Source organism: Petromyzon marinus, chromosome 47 (assembly GCF_048934315.1).
Source record: "Petromyzon marinus isolate PM22_M1 ecotype Great Lakes invasive population chromosome 47, UKy_Petmar_22M1.pri1.0, whole genome shotgun sequence".
Classification (NCBI taxonomy): Eukaryota; Metazoa; Chordata; class Hyperoartia; order Petromyzontiformes; family Petromyzontidae; genus Petromyzon; species Petromyzon marinus.
This window is the reverse complement of record NC_133713.1, coordinates 1,273,949-1,299,352: the sequence shown is the minus strand read 5'-3', so window position 1 is coordinate 1,299,352 and position 25,404 is coordinate 1,273,949. Positions and strand designations below refer to the sequence as shown.

At 47.8% G+C, this 25,404-nt stretch overlaps 1 protein-coding gene across 2 annotated transcripts in view; it reads left to right on the top strand.

Annotated features, from left to right (window-relative positions):
- Positions 1 to 25,404, top strand: part of GCC2 (GRIP and coiled-coil domain containing 2) — a 91,832-nt gene that overhangs the window by 33,037 nt on the left and 33,391 nt on the right. For both annotated transcript variants that reach the window (XM_032972008.2, XM_076074280.1), the window contains exons 5-12: positions 4,030 to 4,101; positions 6,059 to 10,388; positions 13,792 to 13,880; positions 14,532 to 14,630; positions 15,202 to 15,321; positions 18,153 to 18,296; positions 19,628 to 19,895; positions 21,325 to 21,425. In XM_032972008.2, coding sequence (XP_032827899.2) covers positions 4,030 to 4,101; positions 6,059 to 10,388; positions 13,792 to 13,880; positions 14,532 to 14,630; positions 15,202 to 15,321; positions 18,153 to 18,296; positions 19,628 to 19,895; positions 21,325 to 21,425 — 5,223 coding nt within the window. The remainder of the gene's footprint in view (positions 1 to 4,029; positions 4,102 to 6,058; positions 10,389 to 13,791; positions 13,881 to 14,531; positions 14,631 to 15,201; positions 15,322 to 18,152; positions 18,297 to 19,627; positions 19,896 to 21,324; positions 21,426 to 25,404) is intronic.

Sequence of the window (25,404 nt, the reverse complement as noted above, 5' to 3'; positions counted from 1 at the left end):
TGGTGGGTGCTCTGGACGGGTGTGAGGGGCTGGTAACCCTTCCACCTTCAATTAATTACCACTAAACCACGACCACAACATTTCATAAATAAGCTTGTGCCGGAGGCCCCAGGGGGACAGGCGTCTATGACGTCTCCTGGCAAAACCCCATTTGGCGGAGCCAGGAGACTGAATCCTTACCCTCGGGGCTCCTCCAGAAACAACAAAAAACCACTACGTGTGGCCACGTGGAATGTTCAAACGCTCACTGCGGAGGAGAGGCTGCCACTCCTCTGTCGGGAGCTGGACCGGTACCGCCTGAATCTCTGGTAGTCAGGAGGTCCGGTGGACCGGCTCTGGCTCCTGCCACCATGAGGGGTGGACAGTCCTCTCCTCGGGGCAGGAGTCTGCCAAACAACAGGGTGTGGCTCTTCTTCTGAATAAAAGAATGAAGGGGGTGTGGGAGCGTGGCGGGGAGGTGTGGGAAGCTGTAAGCCCCAGGCTACTTTGGGCTTGCCTTCCCATCAACCAGAGGCGAGGAGTGGTGGTCGTGGTTACTTATGCCTCTACTGAAACTGAAGACGAACATCCGTGGAGGGATGCAAGCAAGGCCGATGAGTCAGATGCCTTCTATGACCTGTCACAGGTTCTAGCTAAAGTGGCCCCTCGGGATAGTCATCTTGTTGGGTGACTTCAATGCCTGAGTTGGTTATTATGCTAGCACCTGGTCTGGAGTAATTGGAAGGCATGGGCCAGATCAGCTCAATAGCAACGACAGGAGCCTGCTAGATTTTTGTGCAGCCCATGGGCTTGTAATTACCAACACGCTGTTCCGGCATCGGCACATCCACACTACATCATGGATGCATGCCGAGTCCAAGCAAGAACATTTGCTGGACGACATAGTGACGGAACAGCGGATGCGGGCCCATGTTGTTGACACCTGGACCTACCATGGAGCTGATCTGCCCACTGACCATTGACTTGTCATCTGTAAGATGCGCCTGCCATTCTTCCACTCCGGTGATGGGTGTACACCCAGGACCCCATTCAAACCCTTAGTGGAATGGTCTCAGCTAGCTGATGAAAGTTGCAAGCGAGAATTTCATCATCACTTGCAGCGGGGGTTGGCATCGTCCCCCACTCCTCCTGATGTGGAGGGGAAATGGGTGAGGTTTAGGACTGTGGCTCATGCAGCTGCAATGGCTGCTTTAGGTCCATGGTCCAGACCTCCCCGGAGACCCTGGCTGACAGGAGGTGTTCAAGCTGGCTGAGAAAAAGCGACAGGCCCACTCTCATTGGCTACAGCATCCCACGTCGGAGAATGAGGAGGTTTACCGCAGCCTTGGCTCGGAGGTTCGGAGAGCCGTGAGGCGCTGCAAGGATGGGTGGTGGTCGCGGGTTGCTGAGGAGACGGAGTCTGCCTCAGTGGCCCGCGACAAATCGCTCTTTAATGCCATCAAAAAAGTAACCTGCAGCGCCACACCTATTACCATCATTAGGGGAAAGAACGGTGATCCAATCTCCGACCCCCAGGAACAGGTTTCCAGATTTGCTGAGCATTTCTGTGAGGTCCTGAGTGAGGGGAAATCCCTCAGCCTGGAAAACATCATGGGACAAAGTGGGGATGACCCTGCTGAGGCTGCTGTGCCTCAAATATTGGAGGAGGAAGTCACCCCCTGTGTGTGGCTGGCTGAGGTGCCATCTGTTGAGGAAGTACTGAAGGCGATACAGAGTCTGAGACCAGGAAACGCACTGGGCAGAGATTATCTCCCAAGCTAAATGCTGAGGGAGGGTGGCGTTTGTGTGCAGACTGCCCTAGATGATATAACAACAGTTTGGACCACTGGACGGGTTCCGCAAGATTGGAAGGATGCCCTGGTGGTCCCCCTCTTTAAGAAGGGGGACCGCACAGACTGTAACAACTACAGGGGCATCTCACTCATCAGTATGCCGGGAAAGGTCCTAGCAAGGATTATTCAACATCGCCTTGCTAAGCACGCTGAGGAGAGGCTTGCGGAGCCCCAATGCGGTTTCAGGAAAGGGCGGTCCTGTACAGATGCCATATTTTCTGTCCGTCTGCTACAGCAGTGATATAGGGAATTCCAACAAGACCTACATGTCGTTTGTTGACCTGGTCAAGGCCTATGATACCATCAGTAGGCCTGGGCACTGGGTTGTTCTTCATGCTTTCGGAGTCCTTGACCCTCTGCTCACGCTCATTAAGGACCTTCATGATGGTGAGCGGGCCCGGGTAAAACTTCGTGGCCAGGAGTCAGAGCCATTCCCTGTACACCTTGGGGTGCGACAGGGATGTCCTCTGGCTCTTACATTATTTAACATCTATTTTGACCACGTAGTTCATGAAGCCTTCAATAGCTGTACCGGGGGAATCCCCATATGGTACAGATATAATGGGAGGCTGATCGATGCCCGGGTGCGGTCAAGGGATGGCTCCCTATTGCTCAACCACGTTATGTATGCCGATGATTTGGTAAAAGCTGCTCATTCAGAGAGGAGTTGGAAATGCTGCTGCTGAGACTGGAGCGTGCAACTAAGAGATGGGGCCTTACCATCAGCCCCACCAAAACTAAGCACCTGCCTGGGTATTTTGTACCATCGGACACTCCACCCCCACAACTCCCAATCGGTGATGGAGCAGTTGTGGAGAGAGTGGAGAGTTTCCCATACCTGGGCAGTGTGCTTATGACCGGCTCCAGTTTAACAGCAGAGGTCTCACTCCGAATCAGTCGAGCGGCAATATCTTTTCATCGGTTACGTATTGCTGTGTGGAAGCTACCTGTCCTGTCGCTCCGCACTAAGCTTCAGGTCTTCTCGGCCACGGCCATTCCCTCCCTTCTCTACGCTTGCGAAACGTGGACCCCCCCCTAATGGAACATCTTCGCCGGTTAGAAACATTTAGGCTAGCCTGCCTACGATCCATCCTGGGTTTAACCAGGCTGGATTGTGTGAGGAGCTCACAAATCTTTGAAATATCTGGGAAAGGTCCCATCGGTGAGCTCCTCCGGCAGGCAAGGCTGCGTTGGCTGGGTCATGTAGCCCGCATTCCCAGCCACCGCATGCCGAAATAACTTTTGTTCGGCCGGATCGAGGGGGCTAAACGGGCGCGGCACGAGCTAGAAAAGAGATGGAGTGATGTGGTACAGGAGGACGTGGAGCTGAGTGGACTTGCTGATGACTGGTATCAGCGGTGTCAAGATCGGCCTCTGTGGAGGAGGCTCGTGAAGGACGCTACTGGGCAGTTGGAGGTAGTCGCCCTCCAACAACAACGGAGGGCGGAGGAGCGACGCTCACAACAACGAGCGGAGCGCCGGGTGGCTAAAGCACAGCACGTTGGCACAGTAGGGGGCACAGATGGTGCATCAGCCAGTCATCTCAGTCATCTTAGTCAGTCGACCCGTGGCACTTGGGTCTGCCCCGTGACCTCCTGCCCGCGGGCGTTCGACACTTCACGTGGCCTCAAGGTGCATATGGCCTGGCACAAGCGTCGTGGTGACGTCACCGCCACTTAGTGGCGAATGGCGGTTGTTGTTGTGCTTCGGCCAGTCATCTCAGTCGACCCATGGTACCTGGGTCTGTCCCGTGACCTCCTGCCAGCAGTCGTTTGAAATTTCACATGGCCTTAAAGTGCACTTTGCTTTGCACAGGCACTTTGATAACGTCACTGCCACTTACGGAAAATGGCTATTGTTGTTGCTGCTGCTATTTTACGTGGGGCGCGTTAGTGTAGCAGTTAGAGCGCTGCGCTACGAACCCAGCGACCCAACTTCGATTCCAGCTCACGGCCCTCACCAGTTATGATTATCTGAACTGGTCCAGGGCCTCACCTAGTTCGACTCAGCCTCAAATGAGTACCTGATGTGGTGTGTAAACATCGCCACTCGGGAGAGAAAGGCAGCCGGGCGTAGTGCTGGCCACCCACCCCCTCCTGTGCCGTGCCGGCCTTTTTACAAGTGCTCACGAATAGCACTTGCCCCAACAGTCTGTTACAGGCTATAATGGGGGACCTTTGTGTTTGTGTCTGTTCAGGAGTTGAGCATGAAGGTGAGCTCTGTTCTGCATGAGAAAGCAGAAATTGAGCTGCAGTTGAAGGATGCAAAGGTATGCCCACTCTCTCCCACAGGATTGTCACAGCTTTCTCATGAAAACGTGTTCTCGCTGACATTCCAAGAAATCTGGAATGTCTATTTTGGGAGGTGGCTGGGTAATAATAATAGCAATAGTGTTATTATATTCTTGGTTCTTTTAGTAAAGTCACATAGAAGGGAAACAATAAAATAATATAAAAAAATATATTTTTTGTTAATGAAAAAGATATATTTATTTATTTATTCCCCTTCTACGTGACTTTACCGAAATAACAAAGAATATGAATCCTTGCAGTCACGAAAGCTTAAAATCTAAATTTAATAGTGTTATTATTAACAATAATGATATATGTGTGATTGTTGGAGCTGCCCTTCTCAGAGTGCCTGACACGCGATGCGTGACTTGCATCACATCTCACCTCGCATCATTTGAAAGGGCACCCCTAGTGGCAGATGTGTCCCCGTATCACGGTACCAGCCTGCAAGCAGGAATTATCGTATTTTCCTGCATATAACCTGCGGGGTATACCACTGTTCACAAACAAAACAAGACCCTGCGCGGTATATGGAGGTGCGAGCTATCCCAAAAATATTTTACACGTGTGACATGTTATAACTCGTTACATTTTTTTCATGGTAGGACTATCCACTATGCAACATTTACCTTTAACTACAGCACTGCTGAATAAACCACTCACACTAAAATTGCACGTTATCACGTTTTAAATGAAATGTTTGTACAATTAAACGACTGTTTGAAGTGCACACACTGTTTACCTGCGACGGGAGAGCTGGGTAGAGAGGTGGGAGGTTGGGGGGTGGGGCAGCTGGGGGGAGGGAGAGGTGGGGGGTGGGGCAGCTGGGGGGAGGGAGAGGTGGGGGGTGGGGCAGAGCAAGATCTGCAGAGGCGACGGGAGAGCCTGGAAAGGGAGAGGTGGGAGGTTGGGGGGTGGGGCAGTTGGGGGGAGGGAGAGGTGGGGGGTTGGGGGCGAGGCAACGGAGTTACCGTAGTGCCGCTATTATCTGCGCAGTGCGCAATCTACCAGTGCTAAACATGTACTTATCTACCAGTTGTGTTACTTATTTATTGGATATTTACCTTTGTTACTTATTTACTGTTTTAAGTTCACTTGTTTCTGGTTAGTTTGTTTTCTTTGTGCACGTTATGATTTTAATATTAACAATTGATAGTGGAATGTATTACAAATGTAAACTTCGTATTAATATGATGGAATTAAGCTGCGGTAACGACGTTAAAGATATGAATGCATGCGGGGTATATGGAGGTGTGGGCTATCTGAAATTTGTTTTACACAAAACGCTATTTTTGCGGGGTATATGCGCCTGCGGGTTATATGCGTATGCGGGCTTTATGCGGGAAAATACGGTAGTCTGCCAGTCGGGAGCAATGATCGCTTGTGTATCTCTCAAGTGATTCATTCGCAAGTCATTTGTCGAATTTGGTCCATTTGGACCACGACACAATACACAGTGGCCTCATTTAGATGGACATCATTAGGTTTGAATACCCACCGTGAAGCATACAGCGCATAGCATTTATGGTTCAAGCATCTGCAGAAATAGCCAGCTCGGCCTGCCAGATTTTAACCATGCACCTCTGCAACAAGAGGTGAATGCACTACCGCTGGGCCCTGTAACCTCCCCTACATAGACTGCATGGAATCATTAAATCTCTGGTGCTCAGTGTCTATCTCAGGGGGATTTTCGTGAAGAGACACTCTACTAGTACCAGTGATTGAACCTGGAACTTAAGTAGTGTGGATTCACCCTGAACCTGCGCAGTAGTAGGTAATGGTGAGTGGGGGCAGTAGGGCTTGGGGTGGGGCGATTTCACAACTGCGATGACCAATATCCCTCCTTAGAGCAGCAATATGACAACAGATTCTTAGAAAAATTAAAGTGTCAATGATTTCCTGCTCAAGTCACTTGCCCTCCCCGCCCACATGTAGGCCGGCTCAGCACGGCTGGAGCGTGAGCTGGAGCGCGCCCGCTCACGGCACCATGAGCAGATCGTCCTGCATGAGGCACACGCCGCCGAGCTGGGCGAGCGGCTCGCCGAGACGGCCGCCCACGCGCTGCGCCTGGAGGCCGACGTGGAACGGCTCACATCCGAGCTGGAGATAGGCCAGCGGGCGGGAGCCACTGCCACCATGGAGAAGGGTGAGGAGGAGATGGAGCAGCCGAGATGGGAGAATCGGGGGAGCGTGGAGAGGATGGTGGCTGAGTATGAGCAGTGCAGCGACGTGGAGGCAGAGGTGGAGGAGGGAGCGACGAGAGTGAAAATCCTGGAGCTCTTGCATCAGTTGGATAGGATGAAGGCCCTTCACTGTGAAGAGGTGGAGAAGCTTCGGTCGCTTACACATGAGGAGGTTGAGACGATAAAGGTGCAACACTGTGAAGAGGTGGAGAGGATGGTGGCCCTCCACAAGGAAGATGTGGAGAAGCTTAAGTCCCTTCCACATGAAGAGGTGGAGAGGATAAAGCGAGAACTTGATGAAGAGGTGGAGAAACTCAAGTCTAGTCACTCTGAAGAGATGAAGCAGATTAAGATCCTTCACAGTGAAGAGGTAGCGAGGCTGAAGTCACTTCCACATGAAGAGGTGGAGAGGATGAATGTCCTTCACTGTGAAGAGGTGGAAAGGATGATGGCCATCCACAAGGAAGAAGTGGAGAAGCTCAAGTCACTTCCACATGAAGAGGTGGAGAGGATAAAGATAGCATTTGATGAAGAGGTGGAGAAACTCAAGTCTAGTCACTCTGAAGAGATGAAGCAGATGAAGATCCTTCACAGTGAAGAGGTAGAGAGGCTGAAGTCACTTCCACATGAAGAGGTGGAGAGGATGAATGTCCTTCACTGTGAAGAGGTGGAAAGGATGATGGCCATCCACAAGGAAGAAGTGGAGAAGCTCAAGTCACTTCCACATGAAGAGGTGGAGAGTAGAAAGATAGCATTTGATGAAGAGGTGGAAAAACTCAAGTCTAGTCACTCTGAAGAGATGAAGCAGATGAAGATCCTTCACAGTGAGGAGGTAGAGAGGCTGAAGTCACTTCCACATGAAGAGGTGGAGAGGATGAATGTCCTTCACTGTGAAGAGGTGGAAAGGATAATGGGCATCCACAAGGAAGAAGTGGAGAAGCTCAAGTCACTTCCACATGAAGAGGTGGAGAGGATAAAGATAGCATTTGATGAAGAGGTGGAGAAACTCAAGTCTAGTCACTCTGAAGAGATGAAGCAGATGAAGATCCTTCACAGTGAAGAGGTAGAGAGGCTGAAGTCACTTCCACATGAAGAGGTGGAGAGGATGAATGTCCTTCACTGTGAAGAGGTGGAAAGGATGATGGCCATCCACAAGGAAGAAGTGGAGAAGCTCAAGTCACTTCCACATGAAGAGGTGGAGAGTAGAAAGATAGCATTTGATGAAGAGGTGGAAAAACTCAAGTCTAGTCACTCTGAAGAGATGAAGCAGATGAAGATCCTTCACAGTGAGGAGGTAGAGAGGCTGAAGTCACTTCCACATGAAGAGGTGGAGAGGATGAATGTCCTTCACTGTGAAGAGGTGGAAAGGATAATGGGCATCCACAAGGAAGAAGTGGAGAAGCTCAAGTCACTTCCACATGAAGAGGTGGAGAGGATAAAGATAGCATTTGATGAAGAGGTGGAGAAACTCAAGTCTAGTCACTCTTCAGAGATGAAGCAGATGAAGATCCTTCACAGTGAAGAGGTAGAGAGGCTGAAGTCACTTCCACATGAAGAAGTGGAGAGGATAAAGCTAGAATTTGATGAAGAGGTGGAGAAACTCAAGTTTAGTCACTCTGAAGAGATGAAGCAGATGAATATCCTTCACAGTGAGGAGGTGGAGAGGCTGAAGACACTTCCACATAAAGAGGTGGAGCGAATGAATGCCCTTCACTCTGAAGAGGTGGAGAGGATGATGGTGGAACACTGTGTTGAGGTGGAGAAACTGAAAAATACTCATCGACAAGAGGTTGAAAATCTAACATCAGCTCACACCAAAGATGTGGAACAACTGAAGTCTGATCATGGAGAAGAGATGGATAAGCTGAAGACCCTTCGTATAGAAGCGGTGGAGAGACTCAAGTCTGATTGTGGTGAAGACAACCAACATCAGCAATCAGTTCCAGGTAAAGAGGTGGAGAAGATGAAAGCACTTCACAGAGATGAGGTGGAACAACTTAAGTCTGATCATGGTGAAGAGGTGGAGAGGCTGCAGTCACTTTTTAGTGAAAAGGTAGAGAAGCTGAAGTGCCTTCACAGTGAAGAGGTGGAGAAGATGAGAGCCAATCATTATCAAGAGGTGGACAGTCTAACATCTTTTCACAGGGAAGAGGTGGAACAACTGAAGTCTGACTTCCGTGAAGAGGTGGAAAATATGAAGACCCTGCATACAGAAGAGATAGAGGGACTGAAGAATGATCGGTGTGAAGAGGTCCAAGAGCAGACATCAGTTCCAGGTGAAGAGGTGGAGAAGCTGAAAGAACGTAATATAGATGAGGTGGAACAACTGAAGCCTGATCATGGTGAAGAGGTGGAAAGGCTCAAGTCTGCCAATTATGAAGAGGTGGAGAGACTGCAGTGCCTGTCCAGTGAAGAGGCGGAAAGGTTGAAAGTCGATCATAAACACGAGATTCAAAATCTGACGTCAGCTCACAGAGAGGAGGTGGAACAACTGAAGAAATATTATGATGAAAATTTGGAGAATCTGAAGTGCCTTAACAATGAAGAGGTGGGGAAAATGAGAGCTGATCATAATCAAGAGGTGGACAGCCTAACATCTGCTCACAGGGAAGATGTGGAACAACTGAAGTCTGACTTTCATAAAAAGGTAGATTTGCTCAAGTCTGCCCACTGTGAAGAGGTGGAGAAGCTAAGTGAAGCGGTGGAGAAATTAATAGCGGATCATCAGCACGAGGTTGACAAACTCGTGTCTGCTCACAGAGAAGAGGTGGAGCAACTGACGCCCAATCATTGTGAGGAAGGTTCAGTCACTGTGGAGAAACTGCAAGCTCTTCATAATGAAGAGATGGAGAAGATGAGAGCCGATCATTGCCAGGTGGTGGACAGCCTAGCATCTGCTCACAGAGATAATTTGGAACAACTGAAAACACTTCCTGATGAAGAGGTGGAGAAGCTGAAGGGCCTTCACAGTGAAGAGGTAGAGAAAATGAGAGAAGGTCATCTGCAAGAGGTTGAAAATCTGGTGTCTGCTCATAGAGAAGAGGTGGAGCAACTGAAGTCCAATCACTGTGAAGAGGTGGATAGGCTAAAAGTTAATCACAAGGATGAGGTTGGGAAAGTAACGGTTGATCATGAAGAAGAGTTGGAGAAACTGAAAGATCTTCACAGAGAAGAGTTGGGGCAGCTGAGATGCGATTATGACAGTCGGCTAGAAAGTCTTCGGTGCCATCACGCCGAGGAGGTGAAGAGGCTAAACGATGAGCACCAAGTAGAGGTGGAAGAGCAGACAACTCTTGTCAAAGAAAAGATGGAAAAGCTGAGGTGTAACCACAGCGAAGAGGTAGAAATCCTGAAGTATTGTCATCAAGACGAGGTGAAGAGGCTAAGTTTGGCACACACAGAAGAGGTCAAAGATGTGAATTCTGTCCAAGCGGTAGTTGTTGATCATGCTGTGTCCCATCATAACAAGACCGAGAAGAAGGAAGGGGTGGTGGTGGTGGAGCAGGAAGAGGTGCAGGAGATGACGGGTAAGGTTACGCAGCTACACGCTAGGGAGGTGGAGTGCGGCACCGTGGCCAGTGTGAGGACAAACACTGGGAATCGAGAGGGCAGCACACAGGATCAGGAGGGAAGCAAAGAGGATCAAGAGAGAATCTCTGAGAATCGGGAGGGCAGCATTGTGGGAAGCCTGCGTGGCGTTCGTGCCATTTTGCACCACTGTGCCTCAGAAGCAGAGAAGAACAAAGAACATCTAACCAACATGGCAAGCCAGCTGCAGGTTCTCCTCCGTGAGATGGAGCAGGATGAAGAGCTCCCGGGCGAAGGCGATGGCGAGCAGGAGGAGGCTGCAAACCGGACATTGCAGAGCAAGTGGCGGGATCGGATGATGGATGCTGCGAGCAGGTTGAGAGAGAGGATGGAAGTGGCCGTTGAGACCAGCGGGCTGCTGTGTGGAGAAATGAGACGGCTGCTAGAGGAGGACAAGGTTGAGGAGAAGGAGGCGGAGGAGGAGCAGGTGGTGGGACTAGGAGCTACTGGCTCTGCGGCCTCAACAGAGGTGGAGGAACTTCGCTCACAAATAGGTATGGTGGCCAGTCTTAATGTTGCATTGATTACACTGTAACAGCATTTTTTATTTATTTTTGTGTTCCTGGGTAGTCAGTATTATTTCCTAATTGCTTATGCCTCCAATCTACAGAAAATGGCTATTATTCCACACAAACTTTGCTTTTGTGACCAGGACAGTCATATTTTTAAATTTACCTATTCTCAATGAGAAAACGGGCGAATTTGTGTCTTTTCATTCACATGAAGTCAGAAAAAAACAACATGAATAAAAATATACATGTATTTATACTAAAGTAATACAAAATTACTTCAAAAGATTTAGACACCAAGGCGCACTACCACAGGCGGGACTGGCCAAAGCAGGACCGACTTCTCTGTGAGGAGGAACAACGTCAAGTGGGAGCCACTGGTGGAAGTGCTGATGCCACCACTGCAAATCAAATTGGGCCTCATGAAAGAATTTGTCAGAGCTGTAGATAAGGAGTCGGCAGCCTTAAAATACCTTCAATACTTTTTCCCTAAGCTGATGAGGCAAAGGTTAAAGCAGGTGTTTTCATCGGACTACAGATAAAGAAGATCCTGGAGTGCAATGAATTCCTAAAGAAGCTCACTAGTAAGGAGAAAGCGGCTTGGAACAGCTTTGTCGCAGTGGTTCGTGGCTTCCTGGGCAATCACAAGGTCGAAAACTATGTGGAGCTGGTTGAGACTGTTGAAGAATTACGGCACAGTGAGCTGTAGGATGTCCCTCAAAGTCCATATACTTGATGCTCATCTTGACAATTTCAAGGAGAACATAGGAGCCTACTCGGAGGAGCAAGGCGAGCGCTTCCACCAGGATATACTGGACTTTGAACGCCGCTACCAAGGACAGTATAACGAGAACATGATGGGAGACTACATTTGGGGGCTGATTAGTGAAACTGATTTACAGTATAATCGTAATTTGTTTTATTATATTAGTATAAATACATGTAAATTTTTATTCATATTCGGTTTTTTTCTGACTTTATGTGAACGAAAATACACATTCGCCCGTTTTCTCATTGAAAATAGGTACATTTCAAAATATCACTCCTGGTGACAAAAGCAAAGTTTGTGGGGAATTTTAACCATTTTCTATACTTTTTAGGCATAAGCAATTACGAAGTAACACTTACTACCCAGGAACAAAAATTGTGTTCCAAGCGTTATCATTGATTGTTAAAAGCTCTATCAGCTCTTTATCGTTAATCATTCATTCTTCGGCTCTTTAGGAAAGGTTAAAGGATACACGGTGTAGCCCTGCATGTCTTTCTGATACTACTGCTATAGGGAGCTTGAGGGCATATTTGGCCAATTCTGCAACACTAATAATAGATTTTTGGGTTAGATCATGTGAGTAAACGTGTGTACACCCTCCTCCACCTGATACAGCCAATTTATACTGTAGCCACGTGGACAGACATACCAATGAATTACTGCTTCAGCAAGACCCACTGATGTGTTTGAGAGCAAATCTAGATTGAAAACTAATTTCTTTCTAACTGCTTTTTGTGTTTAGTTTGTTGTCCATCCCCTGGACCTCCGATTAGCACGTTTGGCTACATACGGTGCCAAAGAAGTTCAACATACATACATCGAGCCACACACATGTAACAATTGGGCATGACACATCACTGTTAGTTACAACAAGCATCATCAGGAGGTTGCCATAATTGTGTAAATGTCCTTCAGTCTTGGGACTTACATATGTGGTGTGATGTCATCAATGTGTGCCCATGAGGGATCACAAAGTGGCAGTAAGTGAAATATATAACTTAATCTAGACATGCCAATATAAAGGTATATATTTAATTATTTGCTTAAACAAGTTAGTCATATTCTTAGTTTTTTCGGTAAAGTCACGTTGAAGAGAAACAACAAAATAACAAAATATATATAAAACAATAAAAAATTCTCACGACGTTTCGACCATAACTCAAACGGTCATCATCAGGTGTGTCGGTTTACTGCAGTCACGAAAGCTTTAAATCAAAAGTTAGTCATAGTTAATTAGTTACACTAGATACTTATGCGAGATTATAATAAGTTATATGAACGAGGTACACGCATTAATGTGCGCATATCTAGTGTACATAAATATCGTCACAGTGTGTTTTGCTATACTGCCACACCATTCAAGGATTATGGAGCAGGAAAATTCTAATACGAATATGTAGGGTCATATAGGCGAGTTGACGAGGCTCAGCTCATGGGATTCCGTGTGTAGAGCTGCCCAGTGGTATTTTCACCCCAGGTAGATCTAAGTGAGGATGAGAACTGATGGTTCCCTGGCTGAGGTTGCCACAAGTCCTTCCAGAATTTACTCTTGATGGCTCTACAAGCTTTTTCAGTCGACTCCAGACAAAACTAACACGGCTTTTAAAGTAACTGCTAGCTCGTCTTCCAGCATCATTAGTTGATGGTGAAAACACCGTGCTCCAGCCATGATTTAAAATCGTACCCACCTGACACTTCCACAAGATGATGTGCTCCTAGGATTTGGACGGCTGGATGGGGATCGCCGCCTTTATAGCACCCTAGAGAGAGACAAAGACGTTCTACTGCTAGGGATGAAGATCACTCATCCGCTTAGCCCTGCGGTCACTGCCGAAGTATCTGGATTGGTCTGTTTAGCCATGTATATATGTTGAACTTCTTTCACACCATACGTAGCCAACCACGCTAATCAGAGGTGCGGACAACAAATTGAACACAAATAGCAGTTAGAAAGAAATTAGTTTTCAACCCTTCCTGTATTACAAAGGTCGTAGTTTAAGACCATTAAACAAAGGATAATAAAACCACTAACGCTAAGCTTCTGAGGCAACCATCATTGTTTGCACGGGTAGCTTAGCAGTAGTAGCTGTTATGTTTTTTTTAGCTATGGGAGGAAACCGGACAAGCTGGAGGAAACCAATGCAGAGCAGTGGAAGAACATACAGACACCTCACAGTCACTAACCCAATCTGCAGAACAGGGGGAGAACATACAGGCTCCACAGAGAAAGGTGCCTGAGTTGGGAATTGAACCCGGACATTCTTACTGTGAGGCACAACGTGTAACCACAGCGCTGCGACCCTGCTGTCTTAAGAGGGCGCGGCGGTGGCGAGATGCTAACTAGCTCGCCTGGTATACAGGAAGTCGTGGCTTCGATCCCGATCCTTATGCCTGTATATTTGGAGTTTGCATGTCTCTCTCCCCGTGGTCGTGTGGATTTTTCTCCGGGTCCTCCGGTTTTTTCCCTCCACATTTACAATCAACGTTACACGTTTTGAGTATTTGGCTGCTATAAATATCCACATGATAATAAGCCACTTCCTTGAGCTATTATATGTGGCCAGGTCGCTTCTGAAAAAGAGCTCTGTGTTTAGCTGCATTGTGTGTTATCGGCGGCAGTCACTCTGCGTGAGGGCAAGGAGAAGATGAACAAGATGAAGGCGGTGGCCGTGAAAGCGCGGAGAGAACTCGACATATGTCGCAAACAGGTACAAGTCGATGCACTGTGTGACGAGTTATGGTGGAGATTGCCATGTGTGTGGTAATCGACACCTTGGACACCCTTGTGAAAGAGGCGTTCCATCTCGGGATTTTCCAGGTGAAATATAAAAGATGGTCATGATGGATGACTCGAACCACTGTTGATTATATGGAGACAATAATGGGAGTGATGATTGTGGAGAGCGGTGTTGATGCGGTTTAGCACACTGCGCTACGAATCCGGCCACCCGAGTTCTATACCCACTCACGACCAAAACCTGTTACTATTATCTGAACATGTGCTGGGCCTCCCCTAGGTCGACTCAGCCTCAAATGAGTACCTGGTGTGGTGTGTAAAAACATCGGCAATAGGGAGACAAAGGCGGTCAGGTGTGGTGCTGGCCACTCACCCCCTCGTGTGCCATGCCAGCCTTTAGAAGAGGTGCTCTCTAACCGCACTTGTCCCAAAAGTCTGTTCAGGCTATACGGGGGATCTTTTTATTTGGTGATGATCATGGTGGTTGTGATGATTGGTGTACGCATGGTGATGTTTGTGATTAGTGACATTGCTATTGATGATGATGATGGTGGTGGTGGTGATGATAGTGATAATGCTGATGTTGTTGCTAGTCGTGATGATGATGATGATGACCGGGTAGGTTCAGCAGCTGACAGAGCAGTTGGCGTCTGTGCATGCGGAGAGAGCCGCAGCCCTGGGCTCCCTCGCAGAGCTCACTCAGGAGACCAACAGCTTCAATGTGAGTGTTTGTATATACTCTACACACACACACTGAGTGGTGGTGGTGTCATGGTTTGTGCACTGCACTGCGAACCTGACAACCTGAGTTTTATTTCTGCTCATGGCCAATATCGGTGACGAATTTCTATTAAACTAAGAACTAAACTGTACTAGACTGAGCCTACCCTAGGCCAACTCAGCCTTAAATGAGTAACTGGTGCAGTGTGTAGACATCGGCACTGGGAGTCAAAGGTGGCCGGGCATGATGCTGGCTACCCACTCCCACGTGTACTGTGGCAGCCTTCATAGGTGCAACTGGCTAACATCACTTTCCCCAACAGTCTGTTAAGGCTATACAGGGGATATTTTTCTTTGTAGCTACATAACATGTGGCCACCTCCTTTGCGGGGGCGTGCGCTGTAAGCCACATGCTCTAGGTGGCGGTGGAGGCCGCACTGCGTTGTCACAAGTTTCAAAAACGTGTTAGACCGATGGTGTTTAACCTTCAAACTCTTAAGCGATGAACCTCCCCCGGTTAAGAATCCAGCTCAGAGTTCTTTAGCCTTTTAGCTTTGTTGGAAACTGTGCAGAGCCTGCAGGTGGAGTTTGAGAAGCTGGCCAGGAGTCTTGATGAAGAGAGAGAGAAATCGGAAGCTGCAGACAAGAGGATCCAACAACTTTGCAGAAGTCTTCAGGGCAGTACGCAGGAGGTAATCTCGCGCCACACGCACACGTGCGCTACAACAGTAATCGTTGCAAAAGGACTGGCACTGATGGCTCTGCTGCACTTGGCCTTGTAACCCAGCACTGCGGCAGGCAGCAAGGGTTGTCGGAGCACAACTCCCTCCCTGCCGGTGTGCATCGTTGATGTCGTCTCCTGGCTTGCCAGAGCATGATGGCAGATGGATGCCTTTACATCCGTATTCCTCCTGTATGGGGATTGAGCATTACTCCCCTTGCACGTGGGGGTATTCTCCGGGCACTGCAGTTTCCTCCTACATGTACACTTGTTAATGGAATTGGCCACACGTATTGGACCTCAGACGTTGGGGCAACTGTTTGTGCAGGCTCTTCCTGCCTTCTCGCTCTTCCGTGGTTTCCTCTGGGTGAAAACTGTGCCGCGTTACAAATTTTATACAGCGGCGTTTTGATCTGCAATTTTAATGAATGACGCCGCTAAATAACAATAAAACATATGATTATTATTAGTTGACTTTGAACACATTGCGTGGAATTCACCAATATTCGTCTTATCTAGGAATATAAGTGGGACTGACCCTGGATCGTGCTTTGATCGGTCACCACCTTGCATAAATAGTGTTATAGGCTGGTGCGGGGCTCTGTGTTAGCAAAGGGCAGTGCGGCAAATGCTATTGTTATACAGTACTATGCTAAAACGTCTATGCTTGCCGCTTCCACCGACCCAGGCTTCTTGACGATCCAGCACTCACTAATTAACTACGTTCTCACCAGTTACCTCCTCATCACCCTTCTGCAGCTATCACTACCATGGTTACTGTTCCCCTGACCCTCCCTCATTGATTCCTCCACCCAATTTGAGAGCTCGGTCTAAACCCAGGCACTGACTGTTTCTTCTCCACCTCACTATGTTCAACCACCAATACCAATATCCACCATCGTCACTAAGTGACGGTGACATCACCACGGCGCCTGTGCCAGGCCGGGTGCACCACCACTACACCACCACCACATTACAGGTCACAACACTTACTCTTTTGGCTTCTTTCCGGACGTGCTGCTCAGCTTTGGAATTCTCCCTCGCATCACGTCTTTTCCTAAGCTCGTACAGTTACGCTCGTTGCTTCAACAGCATTTACAGTGAGGGAAAAAGTATTTGATCCCCTGCTGATTTTGTACGTTTGCCCACTGACAAATAAATGATCAGTGTATAATTTTAATGGTAGGTTTATTTGAACAGTGAGAGACAGAATAACAACAAAAAAATCCAGCAAGACACATGTCAAAAATGTTATAAATTGATTTGCATTTTAATGAGGGAAATAAGTATTTGATCCCTTCTCAATCAGAAAGATTTCTGGCTCCCAGGTGTCTTTTATACAGGTAACGAGCTGAGATTAGGAGCACACTCTTAAAGGGAGTGTTCCTAATCTTAGCTGTTACCTGTATAAAAGACACCTGTCCACAGAAGCAAGCAATCAATCAGATTCCAAACTCTCCACCATGGCCGAGACCAAAGAGCTCTCCAAGGATGTCAGGAACAAGATTGTAGACCTACACAAGGCTGGAATGGGCTAGAAGACCATTGCCAAGCAGCTTGGTGAGAAAGTGACAACAGTTGGTGCGATTATTTGCAAATGGAAGAAACACAAAAGAACTGTCCATCTCCCTCGGCCTGGGGCTCCATGCAAGATCTCAACTCGTGGAGTTGCAATGATCATGAGAACGGTGAGGAATTAGCCCAGAACTACACGGGAGGATCTTGTCAATGATCTCAAGGCAGCTGGGACCATAGTCACCAAGAAAACAATTGGTAACACACTATGCCGTGAAGGACTGAAATCCTGCAGCGCCCGCAAGGTCCCCCTGCTCAAGAAAGCACATATACATGCCCGTCTGAAGTTTGCCAATTAACATCTGAATGATTCAGAGGACAACTGGGTGAAAGTGTTGTGGTCAGATGAGACCAAAATGGAGCTCTTTGACATCAACTCAACTCGCCGTGTTTGGAGGAGGAGGAATGCTGCCTATGACCCCAAGAACACCATCCCCACCTTCCAATATGGAGGTGGAAACATTATGCTTTTGGGGTGTTTTTCTGCTAAGGGGACAGGGCAACTTCACCGCATCAAAGGGACGATGGACGGGGCCATATACCGTCAAATCTTGGGTGAGAACCTCCTTCCCTCAGCCAGGGCATTGAAAATGGGTCGTGGATGGGTATTCCAGCATGACAATGACCCAAAACACACGGCCAAGGCAACAAAGGAGTGGCTCAAGAAGAAGCACATTAAGGTCCTGGAGTGGCCTAGCCAGTCTCCAGACCTTAATCCCATGGAAAATCTGTGGAGGGAGCTGAAGTTTCGAGTTGCTAAACGTCAGCCTCGAAACCTTAATGACTTGGAGAAGATCTGCAAAGAGGAGTGGGACAAAATCCCTCCTGAGATGTGTGCAAACCTGGTGGCCAACTACAAGAAACGTCTGACTTCTGTGATTGCCAACAAGGGTTTTGCCACCAAGTACTAAGTCATGTTTTGGAGAGGGGTCAAATACTTATTTCCCTCATTAAAATGCAAATCAATTTATAACATTTTTGACATGCGTTTTTCTGGATTTTTTTTTTTGTTATTCTGTCTCTCACTGGTCAAATAAACCTACCATTAAAATTATAGACTAATCATATCTTTGTCAGTGGGCAACCGTACAAAATCAGCAGGGGATCAAATACTTTTTTCCCTCGCTGTACACGCCACGACCCGCGCGGCATGCGGCGAGTGGCCCACGGGCCCTGACGGACGACGGACGATGATGCCCCCCCCCCCCATGTGCGTGCGTGCATCAGTACGAGTCTGTGCGTGCGGAGAGGGAGGCCATCACCGGCCGCCTGAACCTGGCCGAGGCCACGGTACGGAGAATGACGGCGGCACTGGCGGAGGCTCAGAAGGGGCTCAATGCTGAGCGCAGCCTCCACCAGCACACGGCCACGGTGAGCGTGGCAATGACGATGATGGTAGTGGTGGGCAGAAGAGCGACACGCGATGGCTGACTTAGGCAGCCGTGCTGTTTGTACATTCACTCGTTCCAATCGGTACAGTCATTGCAAACTGTTGTGATGACACCGCCACTTAGTGGCAAATTGTGGTAGTTGCTGGTATTTTTTTACACGGTTGCTGAGCACAGTCCTAAAATGTCAAACGGCCAGTGACAACAGCAATATCAAGTTGAAATAGATACGAGTTTGTATATTTTTTTTATTGAACCAGGTTATAAGAGCTTTGGAAAAGGGAATTCCAAAATGGAGCAAAAAGAGAAGATTCGCGAACTTACGTGTGGTGATTGAGTGGGTGAGTTAGTGAGTGGGTTTGTGAGTGTGTTATTACGACCGATAGTGTGGTGAGTGAGTGGGTGTTGTGAACTTCAATCAATATGGTGATTGAGTGGGTGAGTGAGTGATAGGTTAGTGTGTGAATGGGTTAGTGACCAGCCACCGCATGCCCAAGCAGCTTCTGTTTGGCCGCTTAGAGGCAGCTAAACGGGCAAGGCACATGCTGCAGAACAGGTGGTCTAATGTGGTACAGGATGATGTGGAGGTGAGTGGACTTGCTGAAGACTGATAACAAAGAGTCTGATTTTTGGTATCAAAAATGGCCTTTTTAGAAGAGGCTCGTGATGGACGCTCCCAACAAAAAAAAGTAAAGAGGAACAATGCCCACATCAACGAGCGGAGCCTTGGGTGGCTAAAATACAGCGAGTTGGCACAGTGGAGGGCACAGCTGGTGCATCTGCCAGTCATCTCAGTCAGTCAACCCATGGTACCTGGGTCTATAATAGAGGTTTTTGGGTTAGATCGCGTAAATATATAAATGTGTCGTTAAAATCCGCCACCACCCGACACAGCCAACTTGTAAGGGTTGTCACGTAAACAGAACATGCCAATTCGTCACTAGTACAGCACATCGGTGTGTTGGAGGCAAGCCACAACATTTACCTGTTCTGTTTACGTGACAACCCTTACTAGTTGGCTGTGTCAGCTGGTGGCGGGTTTTAACGACGCATTTATATATTTACGCGATCTAACCCAAAAACCTCTTTTATGGATGATATTGGTCGCGAAAGCCTACGTGTTAAACTGTACCTGGACCTGTCCAGTGACCTGTCCGTAGCGAGCCTTCGACACTTCACGTGGCCTCAACATGCACCTCGCCTGGCACAAGAGCTTTGGTGGCCATTTAGTGGCGAATGGTGGCCGTTTTTGTGACCTCGGTTGAACACAACGTAGATTAGACGCACGTTAAGTGCATACGTATTTGCCTGCAGGAATCCCAGGCTGCCCGCCGGGAGCTGGAGGAGAGTCACCGGGAGCTGGAGGAGAGTCGCCGGGAGCTGGAGGAGAGTCGCCGGGAGCTGGAGGAGAGTCGTAAGGAAGCTCGCCGGGGCGAACTGCTGGCATTGGAGGTGGGGGACCTGGAGCGAGCAAGTTCCGACCTGCGCTCGCGCCTTGCCGAGCGAGACGCCACCGTTGCCGCCATGAGAGACCTCGCAGAGACCCACGAAGCCACCGCCACCACCATGAGGGCCGACCACGGTGGGAGAGAGCGGGGGGAGAGGGAGAAGGAGGGAGGAAGGGATGTGATGGTTGAGAGGGAAACACAAAACAAAGGAGCGGAGCAGAGAAAGACACAAGTTACGGGAAGAAATGAGAGTCAAGGCGGAACATTAAACTAAAACTATTTCACTATTTTTATTTTACGAGGTAAGGCCCACTGAGCTATATAGCTCTTATTCAGAAGCGACCTGGCCACAGAAGATGGGTCAACGAAAGTGCTCATCACATGGAAATTTTATAGCAGCCAAATACTCTAAACACATGTTTCTTAATGTGGAGGGAAAAACCAAAGGACCCGGAGAAAAATCCACCCGACCATGAGGAGAGAGACAAACTCCAGATATACAGGCATCATGGTTGGGATCGTACCCATGACCTCCTGCAACTCGCCTGAGTTGCAGGAGAGACAGGGAAACATGAGCCATAGGAAGATGCAAAATGTATGTGGATATGAGACTAGGAGATGTTAGACACAGGGACACACCCAGGGAGAACCAGGGATGAGCACTGCCCTCATTCCTGGTTGAGCAGTAAATGCAACATTTGCGTTGAACTAGGACCCCTATCTAACAGAGTGGGTCCTTGCCAAGAATCATCTGGCAGTTCACCAGCATTGATTCAAGCAAAGCCTGACTGCTGATAAGACTGAATGTCGAACTAGTCCATTTGTTTCTATCTATGTTGCTTTACCGAAAGACCCAAAGAATATGAATTTCTGCAGTCACGAAAGCTTTAAGTCAAGATTTAGTCCATTGCTGCTGAAATCATGCACTCCCAGAAGGCCTTCCGACTGATGGGATGTGTACAAAATACTTATAATTTTACGTGGAGATGCAGTTTTGGGAAAGGTTCCATCTTGTCTCCCTATTTTGACCTTGTGTCCCTTGCACACTTGCATGCACACTGATGTATAGCCTTAACAGGCTGTTGGAGTAAGTGCTGTTAGCGAGCACTTATGAAGGCTAGCACGGCACATGAGGGGGTTGGTGTCACACACCACGCCCAGCCGCTTTGTTTCCCGAGTGGCATTATTTTCACATCGCACCAGTTACTCATTTGAGGCTGAGTCGACCTAGGGGAGGCCCAGGTCCGATTCAGATAATGGACACTGGTGTTAGCCATGAGCAGGAATTGAACTCGGGCTACCGGATTTGTAGTGTAGTGCGCTAACTGCCACAATACTGCTGCCACACACGCATACACACACATACACATTCACTTATACATGCACACACATTCACACACCCATGCGCGTACGCACACAAACTGTCTGCCCCCATACGCACGAATGTACACACATACGCATTGATGTACGCACACACATGCATCTACACATACTCAAACATGCACACACGTTCACTCAGACTCATTCGCATGCGCAATTTCACGCACACGTGTATATCCACAGAGTCACTAAAAGCTTCTCTGGAGGCATCGGAAGAGCGGAACGGAAAGATGAAGCAGCTTCTTGTCAAGATCAAGAAAGAACTCGCGGATTCTCGTAAAACCGTACGTGCATTCAGATTTCAAATGGATAGTGTTCAAACAGGTGACAACGCTTGAGACCAGGCGCTTCAATACTCGGATTACCTAAGAGAGTTATGCAAAGAAAACAGTGTAAGTAAAGAGAGGGGTGGTCGGGACGAGCTTGATATCCGTGAAATGTATATATAACTAGCTTATAGACCCGCATTGCCGGGGCCAAAATTTTTTTCAAAACTACTCTTAAAAATCTAAGAGCAGTGCGTACTGACTGTGGTGATACCTGCTATCACTACATTAGTACATGCTGACTCTATAGCAGTATTTATCGACTCTATAGCACAAAGTACTCACCTGACAGAGTGGCGTGGTGAGGCCTAGTCCCGTGCAGAGCCTCCGGCCTCGCCTAGATTGTCCAGCCGGCCGAGGTGGCACCTTGGCAGGCTGGGGCTGGGCTGCTACCCCTGACCCCCTTCCCAGCCACAATCTCCCCGGCCGCTCTGCAGTAATATCTACGGCCTTTAGTGGTAGCATCTAGCGACTGTATATATTAGTAACTGCACGCATCGGGGTGGGGGGGACATCACACACTGAAGATTTAATCTCAGCGTTTAGTGCATTTTTAAAGCATTTTTTACGCGAAAGAAAATGTCCCCCTCACTCCCACCGAAGGCGTGCGACTGGCATGGGCCATCCCCCCCACCAAAGGCGTGTCAGTTGGTATGGTCGTGCACACATCATCTTACCTATAAAAGGCATTCTTTGTCCGTCTGTGTACGCGCGCTTGCAAGGGATTTGGCTCTTGGACGGTGGGGTTTACATCCAAAAAAATTTGACGTGCGGCACGCCCCAAACCCCGTGCTTATCATAGGATATTCCGTTTTCCCATCCGTCACCTTTAAAGTAGTTAAATTAACGATATAGTGCGATTTCTCTTTATTTATTTAGTTACTTTCACCGCTCAAGCTGCCGGGGGTTGCCCCTGGCAACGCACGCGCGGGGGGGGTGGGGTAGCGGCCCAGCCCCCCCAGCCTCGGCCGGCTGGGCAGGTGAGTACTTTGTGCTATAGGGGAAAAATATATTTAAAAACTTCTGAAAACTTTAAAACATAACATACAAATTAAAAGGAAACTCAATTAAAAATAAAATAAAACCCAAGCACGCCAAGATTCGATTCTTTAAATCGCGCAAAGGAATCGAAAGTTGTAGATTTCTTTAGAATCGGCCTGTTCCCATTTAATATAAGTTGGTTGCATGTTGGGAAGTATGCTAAACATTTCGAACAGACACACATTCACAAATTTCCCTTGTATATATAAGATAGATAGTCAGCATGTACTACTCTAGTGATAGCAGGTACCACCACAGTCAGTATGCACTGCTGTAATCATAGCAGGTACCACCACCACAGTATGCACTGCTGTAATCATAGCAGGTACCACCACAGTCAGTGCACTGCTGTAATCATAGCAGGTACCACCACAGTCGCTATGCACTGCTGTAGTGAAAGCAGGTACCACCACAGTATGCACTGCTGCAGTGATAGGCACCACGACAGTATGCACTGCTGTAATCATAGCAGGTACCACCACAGTCAGTGTGCACTGCTGTAATCATAGCAGGTACTAACAGAGTCAGTATGCACTGCTGCAGTGATAGCAGGTTCCACCACAGTCAAGATGCACTGCTGCAGTGATAGCAGGTAACCACCACAGTCGCTATGCACTGCTGTAGTGAAAGGAGGTACAGTCATACCCCTCTTCTCCCCCCCCCCCAATGTGTGCACTTACTACTATAGGGTCGGTAGATACTACTATTATCGCGCTTAGATAGTATTATTGTAGCTCGGGCGGGGGGATGGTGGGGGGGTGTAGCGGCCCAGCCCCTAGCCTGGCAATGTGTCACCTCCGGCTGGGCAATCAAGGCGAGGCCGCGGGCTCTGCACGGGACTAGGCCTCACCACGGGACTAGGCCTCACCACGGCAATGTAAAGTACAATATTATTGAATCTTTCGCTAAGAACTCCGGTTCATTGTTTACTATTGTGAAACAAATTAGTTGGCAGATATTACAATAATAATGTTTTTGTGCAGATAACAACTCAGGTTCATTGTTTACTATTATGAAACAAATAAGTTGGCAGATATTACAATAATAATGTTTTTGTGCACAAAACAAAATTTTCATTATTAGGTTGCTAAATATTTCCTTTTTTAGCTGTGTTTTTATGATGCTGAGACGGTGTACTGGCAGTCTGTGCTGTGACCTGCTGTCTTCTGATTAATTAACGTCAGTGCACTGGCACACTATTATCTACACTGCTAATTTTGCTTTTGCCCATTATGAGTGTATGCCAGTCTATAATCTGTTGCCTACTTATTTACCTCACTCAGTGTACTGCCAGCTTTTCATGTCGACTGTATTCTGCTTTTTCACCTGCTGCCCGTATTGCCAGCTTTTTATGTCGACTGTAGCGATGCTTATGTCATTGAGTCGGCGTACTAGCAATCTATAATCTAGACTGTAGCCTGCTTCTCAACTTACCTGTGCATACTGCTGCTCTTTAATGTAGACTTATTTCAGCTTATTTCTTAAATGCATTTCTATTGTTTTTATTGCTCACATCACGCGTTTTCCTGATACGTAGTACTGCGATGCTGATTAATATGTTATACTGCTAAATACGTTGGACTTTCTTAGCTACAGACCATTGCATTTCGTCTATCGTTTTGTTACATTCGTGGGAACATCACCCATTTATATTTTGCCATACTGCACCTTTACTTTCCACCAAAGCGGGGAGCACACAGGGAGGTTCAATGCCCCAAATATTGTTGACCTTGCTTTCTTACGGTGGGTGAGGGACATTGTGAGAGAGACATTGTTCTTCCATACCAAGTAAACACCATCGCACGATTTCCTGACACTAACAGAGCATACGATGCCCTACAATAACACATTTTCCTGTCGCAAGGCCAAGATGGTTACCCTGTCAAGGTTCTTCCAATTACAAAGCTGCAGGACAAAGACATCCTCGCAAAACTGTCTCTAAAAAAAAACTTCTATTCCTTCGTGATCATGGACAGAAGAGGAAACCACATTGTGGTGCGCCAACCTCCTTCACCAGTATATTGTCGATGAGTATGTCAACATTGAGAGTGAGCGCCTTCTTTACATTCAACTGAATCAAAACCGCCTGCTTGTGAACAGTATGCTCATCTCTGGGACGCCATCAATGCTGAAGGAGATGCAAACGCTCACAATGTGGGCAGATTGGTTGTTTTTCCTTCATGTATGAGAAGACTCAGGATGCCATGACGTACATCAGCCAATATGCCATTCCCCATCTCTTCATCAACGTCACTTGGAATCCCAAATGAAAGGAGATCCAGGTTTACCTTTATACAAACTAAAAGCCACCAGACAAACATTACATCTTAGCGAGGGTCTTAAAACTCAAAGTTTATGACCTCATGATGCTTATTACGACCAACGAAGGCGGCGTCTTTGGATAGACAAGCAGTAACTTGCACACCATTGGGTGGCAAAAGCGTCGTCTTCCTCATGCTCACATTTCGCTATGGATGAGGGAAACAATTCATGCAAGTCACATTGACTCATTTATCAGTGCTGAGCTACCTCACCCCCATCAAGACCCTGCCCTTTTTCTATGTGGTCTGCAACCAAATGGTCCATGGCCCATGTGGCCAGTTCTATCCAAATTTGCCATGTATGCAAGACCACAGGTGTACCAAGAGGTATCATTGGAACTACTTGAAAGACACTCAGTCGGCCCATGATGTTTATCGTCTATATTGTCACAGAAATACTGAGCATGGTGGATTTCAAACAACGCTCAGACCTGCCACTAACTCGCTAATTAAGGTTCACAACCGGTGGATCATTCCCTACTGCCCTCTCCTGTGCAAGATCTTCCAGGCCCACTTTAATGTTAAATTCTGCTATTCTAAAAAAAGCCATCAAATATGTTTGCCAATACATCAAC